Below are 26,141 nucleotides of genomic sequence, written 5' to 3'. Positions count from 1 at the left end.
CGACCCCAAATGTATTTTTCAGACTGAAGACCTGTCTACAACGTAGGTCCTCAGTATGTGTTCTGTGGCGGTCCAACACCCAGACCCTACACAAATTAGCTGTTTTGGTAGCCTCCAAGTGTAGGTAGCTGCTGTAAAGGATGGGGAGCGTATCCAGGGTACTTCTATCTCAGGGTTGGTTCACACTAGCGCTTGTATTCCGTCTGCACATCGCTTGTAATTGCGATTGTATTCCGTCCGGGGGGTGTTCATGCGGACTCCTTCCGGACTGAATACAAGCGCTAGTGTGAACCAATCCTAAGTAATAAAAGCAGTGCTGTAGCACCATTTGCTGCATAGTGGAAAATTCCTGGGAATTGCAGCTCCGCTTCTTTTACTTGAATAGGAACAGCCTGACCTTGCTCCTCATCAATTACATCAGCTTCTGGTGTGTGAAAGCAGTCAGAACAGCTGATCTTTGTGAGTACAGGTGTCAAGCCTTTACAGATCACATACAGGGTATAGGTTATTTATTTATTTTTAAACTTGTTTTATTCAGAAAGTGTAAAACACATTATACAACAGGAGAATTCAATACAAAAGATATGACAAAAGGAACATAATCCAACATAAGCATAAATCGGAAGTCTTGTCAAACAGAACAAGAAAACAAAACAATGCTGCCAAAGTCCATAATAGTAACTGAGGATCAGCAAACGTCCAGTAGTAAGTCCAGATGTAAAGTCCAACCTCCTCATCCAAGACACCAAACAAACCTAGTTCAGGTATGAGTGGAATCGGGGTGCTAAGTAGATCTGATAGCAGGCCTACAACCTAGGACCAGAACCCTCTGATTATCGGACACTCCCAAATCATGTGCCAAAAATCAGCATACATATTATTACAAGGTGGAGAGACGTACCTTAGATCTCGAGTTTCCCCATATAAAGGGAATAAATAAGGAATAAATAAGGAATCTAATTGTTTGAAAAATCATGTTCTAAAATATATAGACATTTTGGAAGCACCACCATTTTAATCAAATTAATTCGCCCAGCAACTGACAGGGGTAGGGTTCGCCACACCTGAAACTTGGCCCGGAAGTGACCAAGAAGCAGAAACACATTTAGGCTCATAAACCGTGTATGATCGGTAGAAATATGAATCCCCAAATATTTACATGTGTCTACAATCTTAAGACCACACATGTACCCCCTTCACCAACTGGTGGCTGCGTAGAGAGGGGCATGTACGATGACTTGGACCAATTTGTCCTCAGACCAGAAAATACGCCAAAACCATCAATGATAGCCATGGCTCTGGGGAGTGTGTGAGCAGGGTCAGACATAAATAATAAGAGGTCATCACCATAGAGGGATGTCCTCTCCTCCCTAGCGCCAACTGTCAAGCCCTTATAAATCGGATCAGAGGATGGCAAGGGACTCTATCGCCAGGGCAAATAGCAAAGGAGACAGAAGAAATCCCTGGTGAGTTCCCATGTGAAGGGCAAAATATGGAGATAATGCACCATTGATAGAAAGTGCAGCCCTAGGGGACAAACAAAGAAGCCTAATACAGTCAATAAATGGTTCCCCAAACCCAAAACATTTCAGAACATGGAATAAGAAGGGCCATTCTACCGAATCAAATGCCTTAGTGGCATCTAGAGAGGCCACCGTCCAATCTTGATTGAGAGCCGCCCCTAATTGAGAAACAACTTGGACCCGTCTGAGATTATTAGAGGTGAACTTGCCAGGCATAAAGCCCGATTGATCTAGGTGAATCAAGTCCAGCATTACAATATTTAAACGGTTAGACAAAACCTTGGCAAACAGCTTATAGTCAAGATTGAGAAGAGAAATGGGCCTGTAAGACCCACACTCCAGCAGGTCCTTGTCAGGTATAAGAAGGAGAATGATATTGGCATCGTAAAATGAACCCAGTAGAGCGCGGGCCTCAAAGGCAGCCTGGTGACATTTTAACAAAACCGGAAGCAGTATATCCTGATATTGCACATACACCTCCACTGGGATACCATACGGGCCAGGTGATTTACCCCTGGCCATATCAACCAGGGCAGTGGACAACTCATCGAATGTGAGGGGGGCGTCGAAAAACCCCCGCTGCTCCACCGTCAGAGTGGGAAAGGGGACATCCATCAAATACCGACCTAGTTCCTGAACAGGGGCGTTTAACCTTCGTCCGGCTGAGTAGGTGCAATTGTAACTATTCCGTTTTAAAATTGCAATAACTTTTCTTCGAAAAGCCGTTAGAGGGCTGAAATTTCGTGACATCTCTGCAGTTTTGGTCCAGAATATTGGCCAAATTTCAATAAAATATCTCCACCCCCTTCCGAGATAAGGGGTCGAGATATTTTTGCATCCAGAACAAGCTGCATAGGTACAAATGTACCCTCATATATTATGAATGAAGATAATGCAAGGAAAAAAGAATATTTTTTTTTAATGATAATGCTATTTTATTATTATAAACAAGTAAAAAAAACTGTTCATTTACATTATAAAAGAAAATATAAGAAACTTTATGCCTGGTTCTCATACCCCTACGACCTGCTATCTTACATTATTCCTCAATTAGGGTTTTCAAATCCTAAGGTCCAAGGGAGCTTGTCTCTATACGCTAGTTCGGCATACGAGCGCTCCCCATAGAAATGAATGGGCCGCTTTTTTCACTACGAGCACTCCCATTGAAGTGAATGGGAAGTGCCCGCGTATACGGCTAGCTCTGCTCATGTTGAGCCGTACACGCGGGCACTTCCCATTCACTTCAATGGGAGTGCTCATAGTGAAAAAAGCAGCCCATTCAGTTCTATGGGGAGCGCTCGTATGCCAGCTCCCATAGAAATGAATGGAACTGCTTTATACGCCGCTGATTCTGAACGTGTTTTATGTTCAGAATAAGCTGGCGTTTACTCCGTGTGAATGAGCCCTTAATGAGCTCTGGTGGCCTTGGCTCCTAAAGTTAATATGACGCCTCTGGGTGTTCAGAGGATGCATGGACCAGAGTGGTAAATACTGAATGAGTGTGGGTGCCATCTTATTATCTGTTGCGAACGGAATACTGAATGCAACTGCAAGCGGTGTGCAGTAAAAGTACAAGGACCCCATAGACTATAATGGGGTTCGTGTGCTTGCTGCGTGCTGCCCACATGAATCATGCGGGCAGGAAAGTAGATTGTGAACTATTTTCCTGATCCCTGCGGAGATCTGGCGGCAATAACACCGACCACATTATAGTCTATAGGGTCCATGTGCTTTCACTGGCACACTGCTTGCAGCTGTGTTCGGTATTCCGTTCGGGGGGGGGTCCTCATGCAGACTGTCCCGGACAGAATCCAAACGCAGATGTGAACGAGGCCTTAGTTTGCTAACATTTATTAGTGATCTCTACTTTGGGGGTACTCGGTTAGGACATTTTCATTACTAGGGGTAATTAATTAAAAAAGGTTGAGAAACTGCTGTAGATATATATCTAATAAAACAATTAGCGCTCCACTCAAAGTTCTAGATAATTGGGAAAAAAACAATCCCAATGTTCAATCACTTTCAGGTGTATTAGAATCCTATATTAAAGTTTCCTCTTAAATTAACAGCAGGATGATTCAAGTATACAGTGCTGTGAATTTCTTCAAATCAAGGCATAACGTGTTGCTTTTTGTCAAAACATTGGTCAAAATAGAGAGAACACGATCAACCACATGCCTTAGTGCTGACTTTTGGCATGCGAGCTGGTCCTCGATGAGAAACTTTCTGTCTTTAGTAATCACTTTATGGAACCCTTTGAGTTCAGAATTCTGCCATCTACACTTACTTTCTAAGAAGGAATTGCCACACGATATGGAAATCCAAAGGGAAACAATATTCCTAGCACTTAAATGTATTGCATTGGTATACAGCCAACATAACCACACTGATCATGTGGTGATTTGCACGATTTGTCGCACAAGGTTTGTGGGGCGGTTTTGTTGGGTCCAAACACAGCCGAACTGAAACTGCTATTATAATAGTTAGAGTATTATAATCGTATAATAGTTAGAATATACTCTAGGGTCTGAATGATGTCAGGGACCACTGAGACCTGTGATTGGCCCTCAGTATTCTGTGGCATTGTGACGCAGGAAGTCACAGTGGAACCCAGGAGAGGTGAGTAACAGTTTTTTATGTTTGATCACCTTCCCTGCGCCTTCGCTTATTATAATTTGGGGTCTCAAAATCAAGACAGCCCCACACCCATTGTCAAGGAGTATGGAGCTGTACAGGGCCTCCACATCAAGACTAACCAGGAACACTTCAGGGGACATGTGGACATCCTCTAAACAGCAAAGAATGTCCATCATGTCTCTTATGTACGACGGAAGACTGACCACAAACGGTCTCAAGATGTCATCAATATATAGGCTCACGTTGTGTGTCAAGGACCCTATGCCTGATACAATAGGGCGCCCTTTTAAAGGGCTAACCACTTTATGCAGTTTGGGCAAAGCATAGAAGGTGGCAAGGACAGGGTGCACCAAGAATTTTTTTTTTTTCTTTTTTTAATGTAGATTGTGAGCTCCACATAGGGTTCACAATGTACATTTTCCCCCCTATCAGTATGTCTTTTTGGAATATGGGATGGAAATCCATGCACACACGAGGAGAACATGCAAACTTCTTGCAGATGGTTTTTTGCCCTTGGCGGGATTTGAACACCAGGACCCAGCGCTGCAATGCTGCAGTGCTAACCACTGAGCCACCGTGTGGCCCCAAGGGGCACCAAGAATTCTTGTTCTTTCCAACTAATCAGATTTCATTCTGGTGACTATGTCCATCAGTTCATTTCGATACCCAGCTATTATATCTATCCGTATAACTTCATAATAGTTCGGGTTCAATAAGAAGTCATTACACATTTGGACATATTGTCCCCTGTCCATGATCACTAAATTGCCACCCTTATCTGACGCTTTTAGTGTAATGGTCCTGTGGTTCTCTAAATTATGAAGCGCCCTGGCCTCTGATGTTGATAGATTATGTGGCCACCCAAGACAACCCAGCTTGTGTCCAAGATCCAAAATTTTTTTTTGTCGTAACTTTCAAAAAAAACTCTACAGCTCCATCTTCACTAGTAGGTGGAAATTTAGTGGATGGCAAATGATGATTTGTAAAGGGGGACCCAGAGGTCTCTGGCCCTCATCCCATAAATCTCCCAATATATCTAATAGAGGTAGATCCTATTCCGAAATCCCCAACTCAGTGCATTTTCGATGGTCGGAGATTAGAAAGAATTTCTTCCATTCCATATAAGACACACCCTCATTTTCCTCCCAAATTTGGGGGGAAAAAAAAGTGCATCTTATAGTCCAAAAATACGGTAATAATAAAAACCCTATATGCAGATATTTACCCATAACATCTTTGCTTCCCTTGCAATTACGTGGAATTGATTTTTATATTCTGCCAAAATACCTGTAGTTTTCTTTGCAGCTCTTTGGAAAAAGTTCTGTTCATTGTAAATTTTTCCATCTTTGGAATCCTACAGGTTGAAAACATAGATAGACAGTTACATTTCACATGTTTCCCTTTGCCATATGAGAGCTTCTTTTCTTGTAGTATAGGTTGCATGTTTAGATGTCAAAAATTTTTGGGGTATGCAATGTTTTATTTAGCTTTTATTAATGTTTTGTAGGAACTGCATGAATAAAAAAAATCTTGCAGTTCTGTTTTTGGATTTCATTTGTATAACTGTAACAAAAATGAACTAGAAACTGAATTCTGTGGGTACGATTATGAAAATTCCAAATTTTCATTGTTTTTCTTATGTTTATAAAGTAAATGTCTCTTTAAAAAATAAAAATAATTGGCTTTAGGGCATCATATCCCATTTTTTTTATTTTTACATTGACAAAATTGTATGAAGATTTGTTATACTTACCAGTTTTAAGATACTGTGCTCCCTTTTGTCACTTTTGGATTGTGTATATACTTGTAAAGATGAGAAAAAAAATGTTATGTTATTTTTAAGGAAAGACTGATTTAAACAATTTGTAATAACAAGCAAAACATTCTAATTCCCCTTACTATTACGATGCCTTTGTTCAAATTATGTTACAAAAAGAGAATTTCTATAAGTAACAACAAATAAATATTATCCAACTTCCAAAAATTATCTGCAAATATATCCACATCAGTTCTAAATACTCGCTAAAGATTCTACAGATCCTATCCTATGCCTATCCTATTGATAGGTAATCAGTATAAAAAATGCTTTTGGAGCCCTGAAAACCCTTTAAAGTTTGTGTATGACATGTGTGAGTTAAGTCCCATTTAGAACCTTTTAAATATTCTGCCTCTAAGTGAGGGTCGGTTCACATCAGTGTATATATTCCGTCCGAATCATTGGTGCGGGCAGTGCGCGGCAAGCACACAGACCCCATTTTAGTCTATGGGGTCCATGTGCTTTTATAGCACAGTACTTGCAATTGTATTCCGTCTGGGAGGACGTCATGCGGACTCTAACCGGATGGAATACATATGCTAATGTGAACCAGGGGTGAGACCTCAGAAGCCAAACCTGGGCAGTTAATACAGTTTCCCCATTGCTTCTCAAATTTGTAAAGAGCTCCTCTATTAGTGTATATATACTTTTCTAGCCAGATAGTCAAAATGAGTATCCTGATAACTTCAGAAATCCAAGACTGAAGACAGTATTTGCTTATGGCATAGATTTTTTTTTTATAGATATAGTAGATATACTTGTTGTTTTGTCAATGTCAAGCGTTAAGGGTTATGACATGAAACACACTTATCCTCTATACATAGATTAGTGATTAGGCCCCACTGATCAGCAAATTATCCTCTATGACCCCCAATGATTCTGAGAATGGTGTTAAACCCCCTCACCCCCTTTGAAGTCAATGGAGAAGTGGTGCGTCTGCATCCACCAACAGGTTGGGTAGCTCTTCACTCAGTTGCAACAGGAGTAAACCACTCCTATTCTCTGGAGGTCTCAGTAGTCTCAGACCCCCACCAATCAGTAATTTATCTTCTCCATATCTTGTTTTGTGGCATGACCCCTTTAAGGGTATGTTCACACAGAGTTTTTTGCAGGCGGATTTTGACGCAGAATCCGCCTGCAAAAAAGTCTCCTATTCATTTTAATGGGAGTCACTCGCTTTTTTCCCCGCTAGCGATTTGTTTCAGCTAGCGGGAAAAAGAAGCAGTATGCCCTATGTCTACGCAGGTTCTGCAGCTGAGTCAGCCACGGTGTCTGCGGCTCAAGACTCCCTCCTGATTAGGCCCATTCATTTGGGCCTAATCAGGAGCGGCATGCTGCAACGGGATGCTGATGCACTGCAGACATATGACAACTCTTAGCATCTAAGCTATGGACAAATTTTAGCAGTAAAATATAGCAAATTTTAGTGTAAAATATAGCAACTGAACAGTATATAATGCCTTTAACCTTACAACAGTAACTATGGGACACTGCTGACAGCTTCCCAAAGTAGAGGTCCTTCGTAGCTTAGTTTCTGTTCCCCAAACACCACAGCATTTTCCAATATAAGCCACTGTATAGATGTATATCACCCAGTGATTCCACATTGTATGACATAGTATAAGTATTTTGAAGTATGTCACTGTGTATGAAATACTGCACATACTATACTGGCCCAGGGCATGCCAAAATAACACTCTTTAACAATATGTGCACACAGCCTAATCAATGTAATAGTAGCATGTCATAAATATAAATATCATACTGTAAAGTCACCTTTATAATAAAATGCAGTCTTCTCCTGTGCTAAGAACTTGTCAAGAACCCATTTTGTGCCGTTGTTACCAGTCAAAACGTCATTTTCTGGAAGTGGCGGCACTTGCACATTCTTAGCTTTCTTATTCCTGGGGCTCATTTCACCTTTAATAATATTGGACAGAAAAATATACAGTCAACCATTATAGATCTAGCAAACAAGAGCAGAATAGAAACACTTTCTATTTATCCAGTTAATACAAACATGTTTTTTTGAACTATTAACACTATACCAAGTCTGTTTCAGCAGTAAAGAGCGATAAACCCATAATAGCTATATACTGAATGTCTCTTCTTCCCTATGCTTTTAGTATCTGACTGATGGAATAAAGGACTGCTGTTATCCTGATTGGTGAGCGCCAATTCTATTCATAAATATCAAAACTGTGCAGTCAGTAATTAAATCCATCTGAAATTAGTCAGTGTATGGGGACTAGATAAATTGGGAACACCTTCATAATAAATGTTTAATATTAATACAAATAGTGAGCACAGAAATACATAATTTATAATTGTCATAAGGTGATTTGGTAAAGTGATATTTCTATGCACAAATAAAACAAGTAGAAATAATCCTCAGGCTCAATGTGTAAGTACTCCATGACAGTCTAGGACTAAATGAGTTGGAGTTAGTGGAGGTGGTGAAAGGTACTTTTTGTGTTTCACAATGTTGACACAAGTTTATTATATGAAATTTTGGTGGTTTGTTTAAGCCTCTCTCTATATCCGCTACACTATTATGTTGATATCAGGTATTCAAATTTGCTGGCCACTCAGGAGGCAATGCCCACAATTGGTGCCCACACTGATCGCGGGTATTAACAACACTTGCCATTTAAAGATATGGACAAATTGGTGAACAGCCCACATCAAGTGTATTTGGGTATATTCTGTGGAGTGTATGCGGCGTATTATACAAGTACATTAATATTTTGTATTGGTTTTCCTTAGGCCAACTTTCATTTCACAGCAGGGGAAATGGGACCTGGCAGCACACAGGTAAAATAAAATTCCATGGCTGATTCTTCTAGACCTGCAGATCCATGCCCAGGTCTACATGAACACTTCAGAACAAAATATCCGCTGTTGCCTATTCAAACCTTTTTCACTGATCCACTACACAACCCCACGGCATTCTGATATCAGAAGTGGAAGAGGAGGCCATGAAGACGTAAATTAAAAATAATCTGTTTGCATTTACTTTTGTATAAAAATATAAATCAAAATGTGGAGGTTATTGTGGATTATTCAGAATCTCATTAAAATTCAGGATCACGTTTCCTGTTAAAGGAGTTTTCCAGGACTTTAATACTGATGATCTATCCTAGGATCATCAATTTCAGATTGACTGGGGTACAACTCCTGACACATACCGATGTAAAGAAAAGTGCACTGCTCTCTCCACTCTACAGTGTCCGATAATGGTACTGCATCTAGTTAGCAATGCTTACGTTTACTCAGAATTACTTACCCTTTAGTTCGGATTTTGCTGGTGAAGATACTTTTTTTACCTCTTCTACCTTTTGTGGGGAACAGATCAATGTCCTCTTCAAGGCAGGGCTTGGTAATCTTGTTGAATTTTTTCTCTTTTGTCTTCTATTATCAGCTTTAAAACAGAAAGGTTTATATTATTGCCATTTTAGATGCATTGCTACACTTCAGCTAAAGATCCATCAGCCATTTAGAAACTACAAACCAAATACACTACATGGAAAAAAATATTGGAGCACCTATACATTATGCCTATGAACTTTAAAGAAGATCCCATTCTAAATCCATGCATCATATCCCAAGCAGTCGGACACTTTATATATGGGGCAAACAACCCCTGGACAGAATGATCAATTTTATAATTTTTCTCATTCACCTAAGATGCCACAAGTGAAGGACCTCTTTTTGGTTAATAGAGATTGTCTAATTTTCTCTCTGCATTTCAGCATTACATCTGATTGGAGAAAGAGGCTATCTTAGATAATGTTGTCATGATAGAGTTGGTACCTGACAAAATCGAATAAATGAGTGGAGTTGTTAATATGCTGGCCAGGAGATGGTAAGGATACATCTCTGTGCATATAATAAGAAAAAAGTTGTATTTATCATCGAAAAAAGACGCCAAAATTATCTGAACTGATCAAATAATATAGCTTGCAAAACTGCATGTATGAAAAAAAAAAAAAAAAAGTGTCCTGAAGCAGGAAAAATTGCTTGGTTGTTTATTGGCTAAGATCACAGAAGTGGGACAATTAACTCTCAATGCAGGTGGTGACGCGGATATGTGATAGTACGGGTATAAGTGGCAGGAGCAGCGCTCCTGGACCTGAAAGCTCACCCTAGTGCAATAAGACTTCATAGCTGTTCTTCTCAAAATCTACAAAAGTGACTTACTTAACAAGGTATATTGTTTATCAATGTAATATGTTCTGTGAAACTGGTGACAGCTAAATATCATTGGGGGGAGGTTTCTTACAGCTGACACCTGCTGTCGATGTTACTCACTCAGCAGATGACATTACCATGATGTAATAGTAGTAGTACTAGTTCCACGACATACTATTATTAAACCCCTTCCATGGTGCGGGAAGGGGTTAAACAAGTCATTTCTGTCAGTAGAAGGTTGAATAGCAATTCCTGATAACTTAGCTGTGTTGAGAAAGAAAACTGTCTCTCTATAGTGCAGATGTCTCTCTGCTTTTAGTGTATACATAAAACTTAAAAGGCACTTGCACTGGCAACCAGCTAGATATCCAGCTACAGGTGTTCCATTGACCGCATGCCATCGCTCTCAAAGCTTATCATAGTGTACAGCAAGAGACTGGAATGGAGCTCTATCTGATTGGATTAGTCTGAAGATAACATAGGCAACACTGAAGAGTCCTTCAGAAGGAAACATGACACTAGTCCTACTCCTGGGATTATGGTGTAGGGTGGTATAATGTAAAGGTCAACAGGATTATGCCATGTTGCCAGTGATACATTGAGCGGTCTGCATGGCATAAACAGATTACCATGGCCTGCAGTGTCTATGGACTAGTCTCCCATCAAGTACATATGGGACTTCATATGTCAAGGAAAGGGTCGACAAGAGTTTGGTATAAAAAGACTATGTTAAAATCTAAAAGTAGCCAACATCCTATTTGACAGAATGAAATTACAAACATAAAAAATAAGGAAGGTAATCAATTAGAAGTTTCTTCTAGATTTATAAAATAATTAAATCAAACCTTACAAGAGTTAGGAGAGCAACTTGGCAATTCCTTGCACTGTGCTGCATTATTTGAAGGACTGCAGCTTGCTTCATTCTGAACAGAGACATTTGGAGAAAATTGACTTGGTGTTCTGTAGCCTATATGGAAGTAAAAAGTACACTGTAATGCAAAATAATTATAGTTTTTAAAAAAATTAAAGGGTTGCTCTGACTTACAACATTGATGGTATATAAGATATATGAGTAAGTGGTAGTAGTCCAACTGCTGGGACACCAACTAATCAAAAAATGGTGCTCACAAAAACAATTGTTATCCTTAAAACTAAATGCAGTATAACTATTTATGTTTCAAACTGAATATCATATTATGTGACAAGATGGCGCCAGCAATATCTGGATATAGCTATATTATGCCTTTTTGTCCCAGGTTTAAACTAAAATCACATGTCCATGCTGGCATCTTGCAATCCATTGTTGTCTGGGGAGGCAGTTGTCTCACTCCAGCTGATTTGAGACATCTCCATTTGGCTGGAGACAATGGACAAACAACAGACCAAGTCAATGAATAGACAATTCAAGAGAACATCTCTAAGCAATGGTGGAAAAAACAGTTAGGCTGTCAAGGCATGAAGAGATAAAATTCAATTAACCCCCAAACCCTCACACACCTAGTGGCTGGGGTGGATGGAGTTCAGAGCTAAGCCAAAGATTATGCCCATATGTATACTGTTTACTGTAATACACTCATGGGATTGTGAAGATTGTGTTATTGGCTTTTGACAGTGTACCAGACATCATGACAAGATGGCCTCTATACTGTGCTCAGGTGTAGGCCTGAACATGTGGACACAAGGAGATTATACAGGGTTTCCCATGAGAGCATGAAAGGACCTGGCACACCCACAGAAAGTGACATCACAAGAAGGTACATCACAGGATACCTCGACCAATCAATCAGACTCCCGATAGAACTTACTGTTTGTTTACTTCCCGTATGTGCATATAAAAACCTGCACGTGTAATAAAGCTCTCTCTCTTTGGGGGAACTGCTGAGGCTAAGAGAGAAGTTCTTATACCAAACTCTTGTGTGGTGTGGAGCCTTCATTGCTAGCACTTAGTCTTTGAATTTGGCCATCCATAGTCACTCACATTTGCTGAACAGGTGACCACAAAGGCCCCTGTTTCTGACAGTGCCTCTGAGTGGAGCAGGTCCATTTAGTCTCATCCTGCTGCTATGTCTAGTAGGAGCACAACCCTATGAAAATAAATCTGACCGAAATATAATACCACTGACAAGTTAGTGTTTTAGTGGTATTGCTTGATCAGGAATAGTTAAATATATGCTATGGAGCTGTGTGTTTATGGGACACACATCGATGCTCAGATAGACTTGTGTGAATCAGCAAGTCAGTCATGACAGAGGATGAGGGACATGAATGCACGTCAGCATTCTCACAGACTTGTATAGAAAATCTGACTTTAGTCCACAAAGTCTGCTGATCACATGACCTACCCCCACTGTATATGGAAACACGTCTGAAGCAAAAACATCATAATACTCTGGGGGCTGAAGAGTATTATAATTGGAGGCCCTGGGGAGGTGATCAAACGTAAAAAAAAAAAAACCCAGTATTACTCAACTTTCCTGAGCTCAGTATGGCTCCTTTTTCTCTCAGGGTCAAGGATAACTGAGGGCATAGGCATAAGTGTTGTGACACTGCGTGACCCACGTAACCACAGAGGCCCAATCACAGACGTCAATAAGAAGACCAGAAGAGGGAGTTGCGCCAGAGCCAAGGAGAGGTGAGTAACATTGAAAATAAAAAAACAATCTCCTCTCCTGGACTTCTCCTTACTATAGTCTGGGATCGGTTATGGTTATTTATTGATTAATTGCCCAGACCTAGTTGAGAGCCAGCTTTATTATACAGCCTGTACCCACTGCTAAAAGCTGTGAACGACAATAGTACTGTGGCTGTTAACTATTCTGTTGCTTTTGTCAACAAGGCCGAACTGGAAATGCTATTATACTTTGGGGTCTCAGCAGTTCCTGGCGTCAATCAGAAGCAGCGAAGAGAGCAGAGGGTCACGCTGGGCCCAGGAGAGGAGGGTAACACTGTTTTTTATGTTTGCTCATCTTCCACGGGCCTCTGCTATAATACTATAATATAGTATCGTATAATATAATAATAGTATAGTAAGAGTATATTAATACTCTGAGGTCTGAAGTGAGCTCACAGTCTAATAGTAGTTCAAATTCAGACTTGTTTAGTCCAAACAAAAATGCAGGTTGAACCTTGCAAATATTGGTATAACCAAAACGAAATAACCAACATGAACAATCACATCAGTTATCCTTTTTAAATGTTCGGTTTCAGAAATGTTTCGATTAATCATCCAGCTCCACACATCACATCCCTCAGAATGTCATAGAGACCTGGCAGTTACCTGGCAGTATACTCGAGTATAAGCCGAGTTTTTCAGCACAGTTTTTGTGCTGAAAAAGTGCCCCTCGGCTTATACTAGAGTCATTACGGTAATTTTCTGCTAGCAGGCCAGGAACGCAGACCCTGCCCCCCCCCCCCCCCCCACTACTCCATCACACGCCGGTCATCCCGCAAAAAATAAGCCCTCAACCAGCTCTGTCTACCGAAAAATAAAAATGGTATGCCTTTCAGAAGATAGCGATGCAAAAATAATTGATTTTTTTTCCCTAAATTGAATTTTATTCTGCACAAATAGCAACGCATTAAAAAATAATATAAATGAGGTATCGCCATAACCGTACCGACCCGCAGAATAAAGGTAACATGTTACTTATGCTGTACGCTGCACAGGAAAAAAAATAAATGCTAAAAAGCAATGCCAGAATTGAGGTTTACTTTTACATCACACCCAGAAATAGTTAATAAAATAAATAAAATGTAGTCAATAAGTTACAAGCACCCCAAAATGGTGGCATTGAAAAGTACATCTAATACCGCAACCATCAAGCCCTCATATGGCCACATTGCCAGAAAATAAAAATCTAGCTTGTACAATATGAAGACAAAAACCCTAAAAGTCGCCAAATCATTAGGACGTAAGTGGCTGCGACTAGAAGGAAATGTGTAAGCGGTGCGAGCGTTTTCAGGGGACACCCCATATTTAGAGCTTATGAGAGATAATACAGCAGCGCTGATCGCCCAGAATGCCCCTCTTCCCCGTCAGTGTCATAGGAGCTAGTGGGAAAATAGAATAGGATTTGGTGTACCCAATTTACTCTGCACAGCTTACATATTCACTTCGGGGTTACTAATGCTCACTACATCACTTGATGAATTCTTTGAGGGGTGCGGTTTTCAAAATGGGGTCACTTTCTAGAGGTTTCCACTGTTTTGACACCTCAAGGGCTTTGTAAATGCGACATGGTTCCTGAAACTGATCACAGCCAGATCTGCCCTCTAAAAGCTCTTTGGCGTGCCTTCCCTCCTGCGTCTCGGTGTGCGTCCATATATTAGTTTACACCCACAAGTGGGGTACTATGGTAGTCGGGAGAACTTGCATAATAATGAGTTTTCTCCTTTAACCCCTTGTGAATGTGCAAATTCTAGGGCTAAACGAAAATATTAGTAAAATAAAATCAAATTTGAAAATTTCACTTCCATTTTGTATTAATTCCTGTTAAGCACTTATAGGGTTAAAATACTAGGTATATGTTGTTTTGGCTTATTTAAGGGGTGCAGTTTTGAAAATGGGTTGCTTTATGGGGGGGTTTAATACAAGGGTCTTTCAAAACCCCTTCATAACTGGATTAGTCCCTTAAAAAATGAGTTTTGGAAATTTCTTGAAAATTTTGAATATTGTTGTTTCACTTGTAAACCTTCTAATGTCCGTAAAAAATAAAATGGCGACTAAAGTTTGATGCCGACATAACGCAGAGATCTGGGACATGAGATTTATGATATAATTTTGGCGGGCTGACTATCTGTATGCAATGCACATCATTTCAAACTTTATATGCATATTTTTCAAAATTTCCACCAAATTTCCTATTTTGTCATAATTAACCCCTTAGCGACCCTTGACGTAACTGTACGTCATGGGTCGCATGGGGATGTATGGAGCGAGCTCACACGCTGAGCTCACTCCATACAGGGCAAATGCCGGCTGTATCATACAGCCAGGACCTGCCACTAACAGCAGCGGTCGGTGCCCGAGCCGATCGCTGCTGTTAACCCTTTACACACTGCGGTCAAACGTGACCGCAGTGTGTAAACGGTGCCGGCGGCACGGGCGCCGCCATGTTTCGCCGATCGCCGCCCTCCTGAACGTCACATGAGGGCGGTGATCGGTTGCTATGACAGCCGGAAGCCTATTGAAGGCTTCCAGGCTTGTCTCTGCACTAGATCTATTAGACGATGCCAGAGGCATCGTCTAATAGAAGTGCTGCGATTTTCCTATTCACTGCAATACTGTAGTATTGCAGTGAATAGTATGAGCGATCAGACCCCCTAGGTTTCAAGGTACCTAAGGGGTCTGATCATAAATGTATAACAAGAAAAAAAAAAGTTTTTAAAAGTATTAAAAAAATAAAAAATAAAAGTTCAAATCACCCCCCTTTCCCTAGATTAGCTATAAAAGTAAATAAAGAACATTAAACATAAACATATTAGGTATCCCCGCGCTCCAAAATGCCCGAACTATTAGAATATTAAAACATTTATCCCGTACTGCGAACAACGTAGCGGCAAAAAAAATAAAAACAGCCAAAGGGTGCATGCACACTACGTAACGCCGGGCGTGTATGAGAGCCGTACACGCCGGCATTACGGCAGACTGCCAAACACTTCCCATTCACTTCAATGGGAGCGCTCGTAAACGCCGCTGTTACGAGCGCTCCCATTGAAGTGAATGGGAAGTGTTCGGCAGTCTGCTGTAACGCCGGCGTGTACGGCTCTCATACACGCCCGGCGTTACGTAGTGTGCATGCACCCAAAAAGCGTTTTTTTCAACACTTTGCCTCCTATAAAAAATTGAATAAAAAGTGATCAAATCATCAGATCTTTCCCCAAATGGTATCAATAGAAACGTCATCTTGTCCCGCATAAAAAGACACCACAACCAGCTCCATACATGGAAATATGAAAAAGTTACAGGTGTTAGAACATGATGACACAAATTTTTTTTTCTATTTTGCAAAGTTTATAATTTTTTTTAAAGTATCAAAACATTTCAAATACTATATAAATTTGGTATAAACGCGTTCGTACTGACACGTAGAACACAGGTAACATGTCATTCGTACCAAACAGTGAACGCTGTAAAAATTAAACCCATAAGAAAATGGCGCAAATGCATTTTTTCTCCAATTGCACCTCATTCTGAATTTTTTTCCAGCTTCCCAGTACATTGCACAGCATATTGAATGGTGCCATTACAAAGTACAATTTGTCCCGCAAACAATAAGCCATCATGTGACTCTGTGAACTGAAAAATAAAAAAGTTATGGCTCTTGAAATGTGAGGAGGGAAAAACGAAAATGCGAAACCAAAAAATGGCCTGGTCCTTAAGGGGTTAAAACACAAAACATATCAACCAAAATTTACTACTAACATGAAGTACAATGTGTTACGAAAAAACTGTCTCAAAATCACTTTGGTAAGTTAAAGCATTCCAAAGTTATTGCCACATAAAGTGAAACGTCAGTTTTGAAAAATCGAGCTTGGTCAGGAAGTCAAAAAGTGCCATCGGCGGGAAGGGGTTAAGTGAAAGCACTGGCAGCCACGTTCTGGAATGTGGCAGCTCCCTGAAGAGATTATTACATACATACAGCATACCTGGTTGAGAATGTTCACTGTCTGTACCAGTCACAGACTCTATAGCTTCCTTAGGAAATTTTATTCCACAATACGGACAATAGTTGAACTCATCTTCCGCTTTCTTTCCACATCGAGGGCAAAAATGTATAATCATTCTGCAAATAAAGAAAATGAAAATATATCAACTCTGAAAAAAGTATAGATATGAACCACTAAAAACTGCCAGGACCCCGATATATCTTCAGAATGTTTAAAGTTTTTCCTTGTATAGTAATGCTGCCATAGCCAGTTATGTTGCAGTTACCGTATGTACTCGAGTATAAGCCGACCCGAATATAAGCCGACCCCCCTAATTTTACCACAAAAAACTGGGAAAACTTATTGACTCGAGTATAAGCCTAGGGGGAAATGCAGCAGCTACTGGAAAATTTCAAAAATTAAAATGGCCGAGTTCTTGGGTGCAGTAAGTGCTGGGAAAGGGGAGGGGGTGTTTTGGTTGTCTGTCTGCCCCTTCCCTGAGCTTGAGGACTGGGTTTTTTACCCCCACTTGGAATTCAGCCTGGCTGAATATAGGGTATCTGCAGTGCTCCTATTAACCCCTTCCCGACGGAATAGAAGCACTGCAGATCCCCTATATTCAGTAGACCGGGCACTGTCAGACACAGGGATACCTAATGTGTATGTGTTTCACAGTCATTTTCTACTTTGAGGGAAGGTTCACACCAGCGCCCAATCTCAGTTATGCAGGTTTCCGTTTCCTGCCTGAGAAACATTCATGGGTTTGAAAAGTGTCCGCCGGTGAGCGTCTTCTGCTCTCCGCATTGAAACCGTTTTTTGTTTTTTTTTTAGTCGGACATGCAGGACTTTGTGTCCAGTAAAAAACAAAACGGTTTCGCCATGGGCAGCAGAAAACGTCTCACCCACAGACACTGAATGTCGGTTTCTGTCTTCTGTTGACAGAAAACGGAAACCTGCATAACAGAGATCAGGTGCTGGTGTGAACCCGCTGTAAACTTTTATTTATTTTTTATTATATTTTTTTAAAACTTTTTTTAGCCCCCCTGGGGGACTTGAACCTGCAGTCATTTGATTGCAAGTTCCATAGACGGCAATACAAGTGTATTGCCGTCTATGGGAGATTCTCTACATTACTATTACGGCTGGTCATAGACCAGCCGTAATAGTAATATAGCGATGACAGGCCTGTGAGCCTTCATTAGGCTCCCGGCTGTCGTCGGAACAGGTCGGCTACTGCGAGCTCGCTGCGCAGGAGCCGGCCTGCAACTTTAAAGGTATGGGGCCGGTGGGCACCGGCCCCGGGGGCTAATTTTGAACTAGGAGGGGGGGAGGACATCTCCGGAGGGCACCTCCGCTGTAACGCTTACAGCAGAGATGCCACAGTTTATGCCTACAATCAGAGATCGCAGGCATAAGCTTCAGCATCTCTGCTGTAAGCATTACAGCGGAGGTGCTGGTTTCTATGGCGACCGCTCTGCAGAGCGGCGCCATTACGTTTACAGCCCGGCATCCGGACCCGGCATCCGGACCTGGCATCCAGACACCGCGGCGGGTGCCGGGGCCCACAGCATCGCCACGCTCCTGCCAAGAGCGCGGCGATGCTGTACATTAAAATCTGCAGAAGTACTTACGGTACTTCTGCTAGCAGGGCAGGAAGCAGACATGCCGGGTGCGGGCCTGAGTTTACGTGGCTACGTCACCTGGCGTGTGATGGAGCGGTGGGGGGGCGGGGTCTGCTATCCTGGCCTGCTAGCAGAAAATTACCGTAATGACCCGAATATAAGCCGAGGAGCACTTTTTCAGCACAAAAACTGTGCTGAAAAACTCAGCTTATACTCGAGTATATACAGTACTTATACAGAAGAAACAATGCAATAATCTCAGTGGTGCAACCACTACCATAGAGTTGTGGAACATATTACGCAAGATAAATATTTAACTGGTGGTACAAAATGAGTCCCCCTACTCCTTGTTGATGATGCAATTGATATTGATCGAGGTATCAAAGTAAACAAAGAGGAGCTTTGACCATCTGCAACTGCAAATATTTCCATGCTTTAAAGAGGACTTTTCATCAGATCGGGCACATGCAGTTTTATATACTGCTAGACAGCGTTCCTCCCCACTCCATAGCACATCGCGATAGGCGCCGCGAGGCAGGCGGACGTTCCTGGCTAACTGTCAGAAACGCCCTTCTGACACTAAAGCGCTACGGTCCCAGGACCGATAGCGCTTTACACCGGGCACAGATCGGGAAAGCTGACAGTGCGCTGAATTCAGCACACTGTCAGCTTTCCAGCAGTATATAAAACTGCATGTGCCCAATCTGATGAAAGGTCCTCTTTAATAGGTTCTGCTCCACGGATTCTGGTGTACCCAGCTATGCTTGTTTTTATATGCTTTAATAAAGAAATTTGGAAGCCTGGATGCAAGTGAGGCTGATGTACTTCTTTATCTCCCGATGTATGGGCCAGTGATTAAAGCGTGCCCCAGGATCGAGACCTTCACTATCTGTTGTGTCAGCTAGGTACTCCATTATACACTCAATACACTTAGGATGAATAGCTCAATGTGTAGTGCTCGCTATCGTCTCTTTTGGCTCTGTTCAGGGATGTAATATTACCACTTTATAAATCACTGATGCGGCCCCATCTGGAATATACATTTTAGTTCTGGACACTAGTTCATAGAAAATATATCCTAGATAAAACTGATAAGGGGAAAGGAGGACCTCAGTTATGAGGAGAGATTGAAGGAGTTAAATCTGTTTAGACTGGAGAAGAGGTGCTTAAGGGAAGGTATGATAAACCTGTATATGTAAATGGACTACACACAAGAAACATGTGTAAAGCTGTTCCATGTAAAATCCCTTCAAAAGACAAGGGGACAACACCCTTCATCTGGAGAAAAAATGCTTTAATCTCAAGAGGTAACAAGGCTTCATCACTGTAAACACTGTGAATCTGTGGATTAGCCCGCCCCAGGAGCTGGAGCATCAACAGTTGAAATCTTAAAAAAAAAAAAAAAAAGAAAAAAAACAAGAAAAAAAAAAGCTTACATGCCTTTTGAGAGGAAAATAGTATTGATGTAATATCACCAAATTTAAGTCCAAATTTATACATTTGATATAAGAACCTGCTAAGACAAACACAGACAGCTAAATAGCGTGTATTATGGTGTTCTGTTTAATGGAGGTAAATGTGATGTTTAAAGAGAACCTTACATATCCTCGGGCACATGCAGTCTTATATACCGCTAGAAAGCAGACACTACACTGAAATCAGCACACTGTCGACTTCCCTGCTATATGCCTTCAGGCTGGAGATATCCTTGCCGTTATAACGGCAACAAACTCAGTTCACTCTCAGAAGGGCATTCCTGACAGTCTAGCTCCATGAGGTACGCCATACTATAATGAAGAGGTGCACTGAGGTACGCTATACTATAATGATGAAGAGGAGCAATGAGGTACGCTATACTATAATGAAGAAGTGCACTGAGCTACGCTATACTATAATGAAGAGATGCACTGAGGTACGCTATACTATAATGAAGAGGAGCAATGAGGTACGCTATACTATAATGAAGAGGTGCAATGAGGTACGCTATACTATAATGAAGAGGAGCAATGAGGTACGCTATACTATAATGAAGAGGAGCAATGAGGTACGCTATACTATAATGAAGAGGTGCACTAAGGTACGCTATACTATAATGAAGAGGTGCACTGAGCTACGCTATACTATAATGAAGAGGTGCACTGAGGTACACTATACTATAATGAAGAGGTGCAATGAGGTACGCTATACTATAATGAAGAGGTGCACTGAGGTAAGCTATACTATAGTGAAGAGGTGCACTGAGGTACACTATACTATAATGAAGAGGTGCACTGAGGTACATCATACTATAATGAAGAGGTGCAATGAGGTACGCTATACTATAATGAAGAGGTGCACTGAGGTACGCTATACTATAATGAAGAGGTGCAATGAGGTAAGCTATACTATAATGAAGAGGTGCACTGAGGTACACTATACTATAATGAAGAGGTGCAATGAGGTACACTATACTATAATGAAGAGGTGCTATGAGGTACGCTATACTATAATGAAGAGGTGCACTGAGGTTCGCTATACTATAGTGAAGAGGTGCACTGAGGTAAGCTATACTATAATGAAGAGGTGCACTGAGGTACGCTATACTATAGTGAAGAGGTGCACTGAGGTACACTATACTATAATGAAGAGGTGCAATGAGGTACGCTATACTATAATGAAGAGGTGCTATGAGGTACGCTATACTATAATGAAGAGGTGCACTGAGGTTCGCTATACTATAATGAAGAGGTGCTATGAGGTACGCTATACTATAATGAAGAGGTGCACTGAGGTACACTATACTATAATGAAGAGGTGCAATGAGGTACGCTATACTATAATGAAGAGGTGCACTGAGGTAAGCTATACTATAATGAAGAGATACACTGAGGTAAGCTATACTATAATGAAGAAGTGCACTGAGCTACGCTATACTATAATGAAGAGATGCACTGAGGTACGCTATACTATAATGAAGAGGAGCAATGAGGTACGCTATACTATAATGAAGAGGTGCAATGAGGTACGCTATACTATAATGAAGAGGAGCAATGAGGTACGCTATACTATAATGAAGAGGTGCACTGAGGTACGCTATACTATAATGAAGAGGTGCACTGAGGTACGCTATACTATAATGAAGAGGTGCAATGAGGTACGCTATACTATAATGATGAAGAGGAGCAATGAGGTACGCTATACTATAATGAAGAGGTGCACTAAGGTACGCTATACTATAATGAAGAGGTGCACTGAGCTACGCTATACTATAATGAAGAGGTGCACTGAGGTACACTATACTATAATGAAGAGGTGCAATGAGGTACGCTATACTATAATGAAGAGGTGCACTGAGGTAAGCTATACTATAGTGAAGAGGTGCACTGAGGTACGCTATACTATAATGAAGAGGTGCACTGAGGTACATCATACTATAATGAAGAGGTGCAATGAGGTACGCTATACTATAATGAAGAGGTGCACTGAGGTACGCTATACTATAATGAAGAGGTGCAATGAGGTAAGCTATACTATAATGAAGAGGTGCACTGAGGTACACTATACTATAATGAAGAGGTGCAATGAGGTACACTATACTATAATGAAGAGGTGCTATGATGTACGCTATACTATAATGAAGAGGTGCACTGAGGTTCGCTATACTATAGTGAAGAGGTGCACTGAGGTAAGCTATACTATAATGAAGAGGTGCACTGAGGTACGCTATACTATAGTGAAGAGGTGCACTGAGGTACACTATACTATAATGAAGAGGTGCAATGAGGTACGCTATACTATAATGAAGAGGTGCTATGAGGTACGCTATACTATAATGAAGAGGTGCACTGAGGTTCGCTATACTATAATGAAGAGGTGCTATGAGGTACGCTATACTATAATGAAGAGGTGCACTGAGGTACACTATACTATAATGAAGAGGTGCAATGAGGTACGCTATACTATAATGAAGAGGAGCAATGAGGTACGCTATACTATAATGAAGAGGTGCAATGAGGTACACTATACTATAATGAAGAGGTGCAATGAGGTACGCTATACTATAATGAAGAGGTGCTATGAGGTACGCTATACTATAATGAAGAGGTGCACTGAGGTACACTATACTATAATGAAGAGGTGCAATGAGGTACGCTATACTATAATGAAGAGGTGCACTGAGGTAAGCTATACTATAATGAAGAGGAGCAATGAGGTACGCTATACTATAATGAAGAGGAGCAATGAGGTACACTATACTATAATGAAGAGGTGCAATGAGGTACGCTATACTATAATGAAGAGGTGCACTGAGGTTCGCTATACTATAATGAAGAGGAGCAATGAGGTACGCTATACTATAATGAAGAGGTGCACTGAGGTACACTATACTATAATGAAGAGGTGCAATGAGGTACGCTATACTATAATGAAGAGGTGCACTGAGGTAAGCTATACTATAATGAAGAGGTGCACTGAGGTACGCTATACTATAATGAAGAGGAGCAATGAGGTACGCTATACTATAATGAAGAGGAGCAATGAGGTACGCTATACTATAATGAAGAGGAGCAATGAGGTATGGGTAAAGCAAAACTTGAGTGAATAGGTGCACAAACGAGGAAGGAGACACAATGAGGAAGTGGCTGACATTGTACAGAGTGGATAGCTAGTTTGAACACCGAGAGAAGGCAGTACAGTAAAGTGCTACACAGACCCGATCGGTACCTGAAGTGAAGCGGCCACGTCACACGAGGACAGTGACGCTACAGTCAGCTAGCACCGTAATAGCGTCATGATGTACAATTTACTTCAAGGTGGAATTACAATAAAACACCACAAATATGACAGAACACTCTAGAACTCTAGACACAAGCACAGGCCGCAATAACATGTAGAGTATACACACGTCCGTACAACACTGTACCTCGTAAATCCTCAACTCCCCAGCACAGTCACCAAGCAAAACACAAGACGCGAGGGTCAAGCACGTGATCTGAGTGTGAGAAAATGAAACTACAGTATGTGTAAGCTACAACACAGAACACACAGCCCCCCCTGCTGGTACCCATCAGCAAATACAAGTACATGCGAGCAGAGAATCTGCAGAGGCTTATAGCAGTGTGGCTCGGTGTTATTTGCAGCGCTTTGACTCCCACATGAATATTTGTGGCTAGCCACGTGAGGCAGCCCGCTCGCTAAATGTCGCATTGTGTGTGTGTAGACATTTCATTTGTGATTGAAGCAGATGTTCTCCTACACTATAATGTAAGGTGCAGCATCTGTAGAGAAGAAGCAGCGCCATCCCTGGGTCGCACAGCAGAGTATCCTAGTAGTAAAATTTTATCAGAGCATAAACAGGAAATCCAAGAGCTTGAATAGGAAGTGGTGTTTTTTTTTTGTTTTTTTTTTTTTTAAACATTGTCTTGCCTCTCTAGTGCCATCTTGTGACAGTACACGGGTAAATGACTCGGGGTGTGATATGTGATCCTCCAGCGATATCTAGTGGTAAGAAATGATGATACAGTTTCAAGCTTTCATTGTGTAGGCCACCGTACTTTTCTGTTCCTGTAGGAGTTTTGTATTAGGGCCCAAATGTAAAGCACCATGGAATTAATGGTGCTATATAAATAAATAATAATAATAATAATAGATCCTTTCTTTATTAGGGCTAGTTCACACGTGAACTGCCCGCGCAGGTTTTGACACCAAGAGAGATCTCTCTCTGGTCAAAACCCGCCTTCCGCGACCATCGCGGTCGCGGCTTTCCTCTCCGCTGTCGGCTCAACCCGCGCAGCTTCCGTTTGAAGATAGGGCAGGTCGCTTCTTTTCTCCGCTAGCGGCAGCCCGCCGCTAGCGGAAAAAAGAAGCCTGGCGGTCTGCATAGACCACCATTGTAAGGGGAGGTTTTTGACACGAAATCCGCTGTCAAAAACCTCCCCTGGGCTCACGTGTGAACGAGCCCTTAGACAGCAGATGTAAGTTAAAGGGGTTGGCCAATAACAAGGATCCTATCTATACTGCTTGTTAATGTGGATTTAAGACTTAACCTAAATACACTGCTTCAGCAAAACTGCTATGTTTGTCCACTATCTTAATTTATTCACTTTATTGTTGACACTGCGTTTCTATGGCCCTTGGGATTGTCTGCTCAAATGTCAAGTGATGTAGCTGCCTGCTCTCAGGGGGGAGGGAGGAGGGGCTAAGTGCATGGGAGCGAGCCTGTGTCTGTAGCTGTTCCTGTGTCTGTGACCTAGCTTCCTGCTCTCAGATAAAGGAGGGGGGAAATGAGTGCTGCTTTCTTATATAAAACAGTCTAAATCCTAGTGGCCTAAAGGACCTGGTCCCTCTGCTCACTAGGGTTTAGCTTTCTTTTATAGAGCAGGCTAAAAGCTAGTGGGCAGAAGGACCTGGTCCCTTAACCCACTAGGATTTAGCTGACTCTATATAGAACAAGCAAATCCAAGTGTTATATGACCTTTGATGACATCACAGGCCCTTCAGTCGTCCCATAGGATCACGCTATGGGTTGGGCGGATGTGGGGGTGGAGCTTAGCTGGAGGTAGTCGGACAGTGTAGCTTTGCATATGAAACCCGCCTACCAATTGATGTCGAAAACCAGGAAGAAAGAAGTCTTTGCAGCAGCGGAAACTGGTGAGTAAGGGACATGGGAATACCCTTTTAAAGGCTATGTACGTCTTCATGGGCATTTTCTTATATTAGCAATGCAAAGGATGAAAAGTACAGAAGACTTATAGCAACTCCATAAATGGTTTAGAGTATAAGGCATCACACTGAGGAAAAGCAATGTCCGCATTGAGATTTTTGCCACAAAGTGGGCATGGGATTTGCATGAATCCCATCCACTTTGCAAGTACTGAAATACGCCGCAATTTTTACCACAGCGTTTCTGCCGCGGCCAAATCGCGGCGTTTCCGGGCCCGTGGGGCTTCAGCCTTAGGGCTAGTTCACACAGAGTTTTTTGACAACGAAATCCGCCTAAAAATCAGGTGCCAAGAACAGCTTTTTTCTGCTGGTTAGTAGGGGGGAAAAAAACGACATGCCCCTTCTTCCCACGGATTCTGTGGCTGACTCAGCCGTGGCGTGAGACTCCCTCCCGATTAGGTCCATCCATTCAGGCCTAATCCAGAGCAGAATGCCACAACGGGATGCCGGTGTACTGCATCGGCATTCCATCGCGGCTAACCACATGGTATGTTCATACGTGGAATCCATTTCCCGCCGTGTGAACATACCCTTAGGCCGAGGCCCCATGTTTTGGGAAAGCAGCTTTTTTGTTTGTTTGCAGAATTTGTTGCATTCTTTTGAGCCAAAGACAAGAATGACTACAAAAGGAATGGGAAATATATAGGAAGCTTTTATACTTCTATCTTTTGCTCAATCCTTACTCCTTTGGCTCAAAAAACCAAAATAAAAAAAAAGCTGCATTTCCACAATGTGGTGCCTCAGCCTTAGGGCCCCTTCACACGGAGTATATGCTGGCTGATTCTGAACGTGTAACACGTTCCAAATCAGCGGCATTTCAAAAACAGACCCCATTGCTTCCTATGGGAGCTGGCATACATGCGCTCCCCATAGAAATGAATGGATAAAAGCAGCCCATTCATTTCTATGGGGAGCGCACATATGCCGGCTCCCATAGAAAACAATGGGATCTGTTTTAAACACCGCTGATTCAGAACGTTTACACCAGGGGTCTCAAACTCG

The 26,141-nt window shown here is 41.7% G+C and overlaps 1 protein-coding gene across 2 annotated transcripts in view; it reads right to left on the bottom strand.

The window, feature by feature from the left end:
- VRK3 (VRK serine/threonine kinase 3) overlaps positions 1 to 23,407 on the bottom strand; it is a 51,083-nt gene extending 27,676 nt beyond the window's left edge. Inside the window, exons 1-7 of one of the 2 annotated variants that reach the window (XM_075281808.1) lie at positions 23,341 to 23,407; positions 16,816 to 16,952; positions 11,018 to 11,134; positions 9,263 to 9,397; positions 7,753 to 7,896; positions 5,914 to 5,963; positions 5,448 to 5,514 (exon numbers count right to left, since the gene is read on the bottom strand). In XM_075281808.1, coding sequence (XP_075137909.1) covers positions 5,448 to 5,514; positions 5,914 to 5,963; positions 7,753 to 7,896; positions 9,263 to 9,397; positions 11,018 to 11,134; positions 16,816 to 16,951 — 649 coding nt within the window. In that variant the 5' untranslated portion in view covers position 16,952; positions 23,341 to 23,407. The remainder of the gene's footprint in view (positions 1 to 5,447; positions 5,515 to 5,913; positions 5,964 to 7,752; positions 7,897 to 9,262; positions 9,398 to 11,017; positions 11,135 to 16,815; positions 16,953 to 23,340) is intronic. The other variant, XM_075281809.1, reaches the window with a different exon arrangement.
- Between the last annotated feature and the right edge of the window lie 2,734 nt (positions 23,408 to 26,141).

The sequence above is a fragment of the Leptodactylus fuscus genome, chromosome 7 (assembly GCF_031893055.1).
Source record: "Leptodactylus fuscus isolate aLepFus1 chromosome 7, aLepFus1.hap2, whole genome shotgun sequence".
Classification (NCBI taxonomy): Eukaryota; Metazoa; Chordata; class Amphibia; order Anura; family Leptodactylidae; genus Leptodactylus; species Leptodactylus fuscus.
Note: the sequence above shows the minus strand (reverse complement) of the source record. Positions and strands in the feature narration are given on the sequence as shown.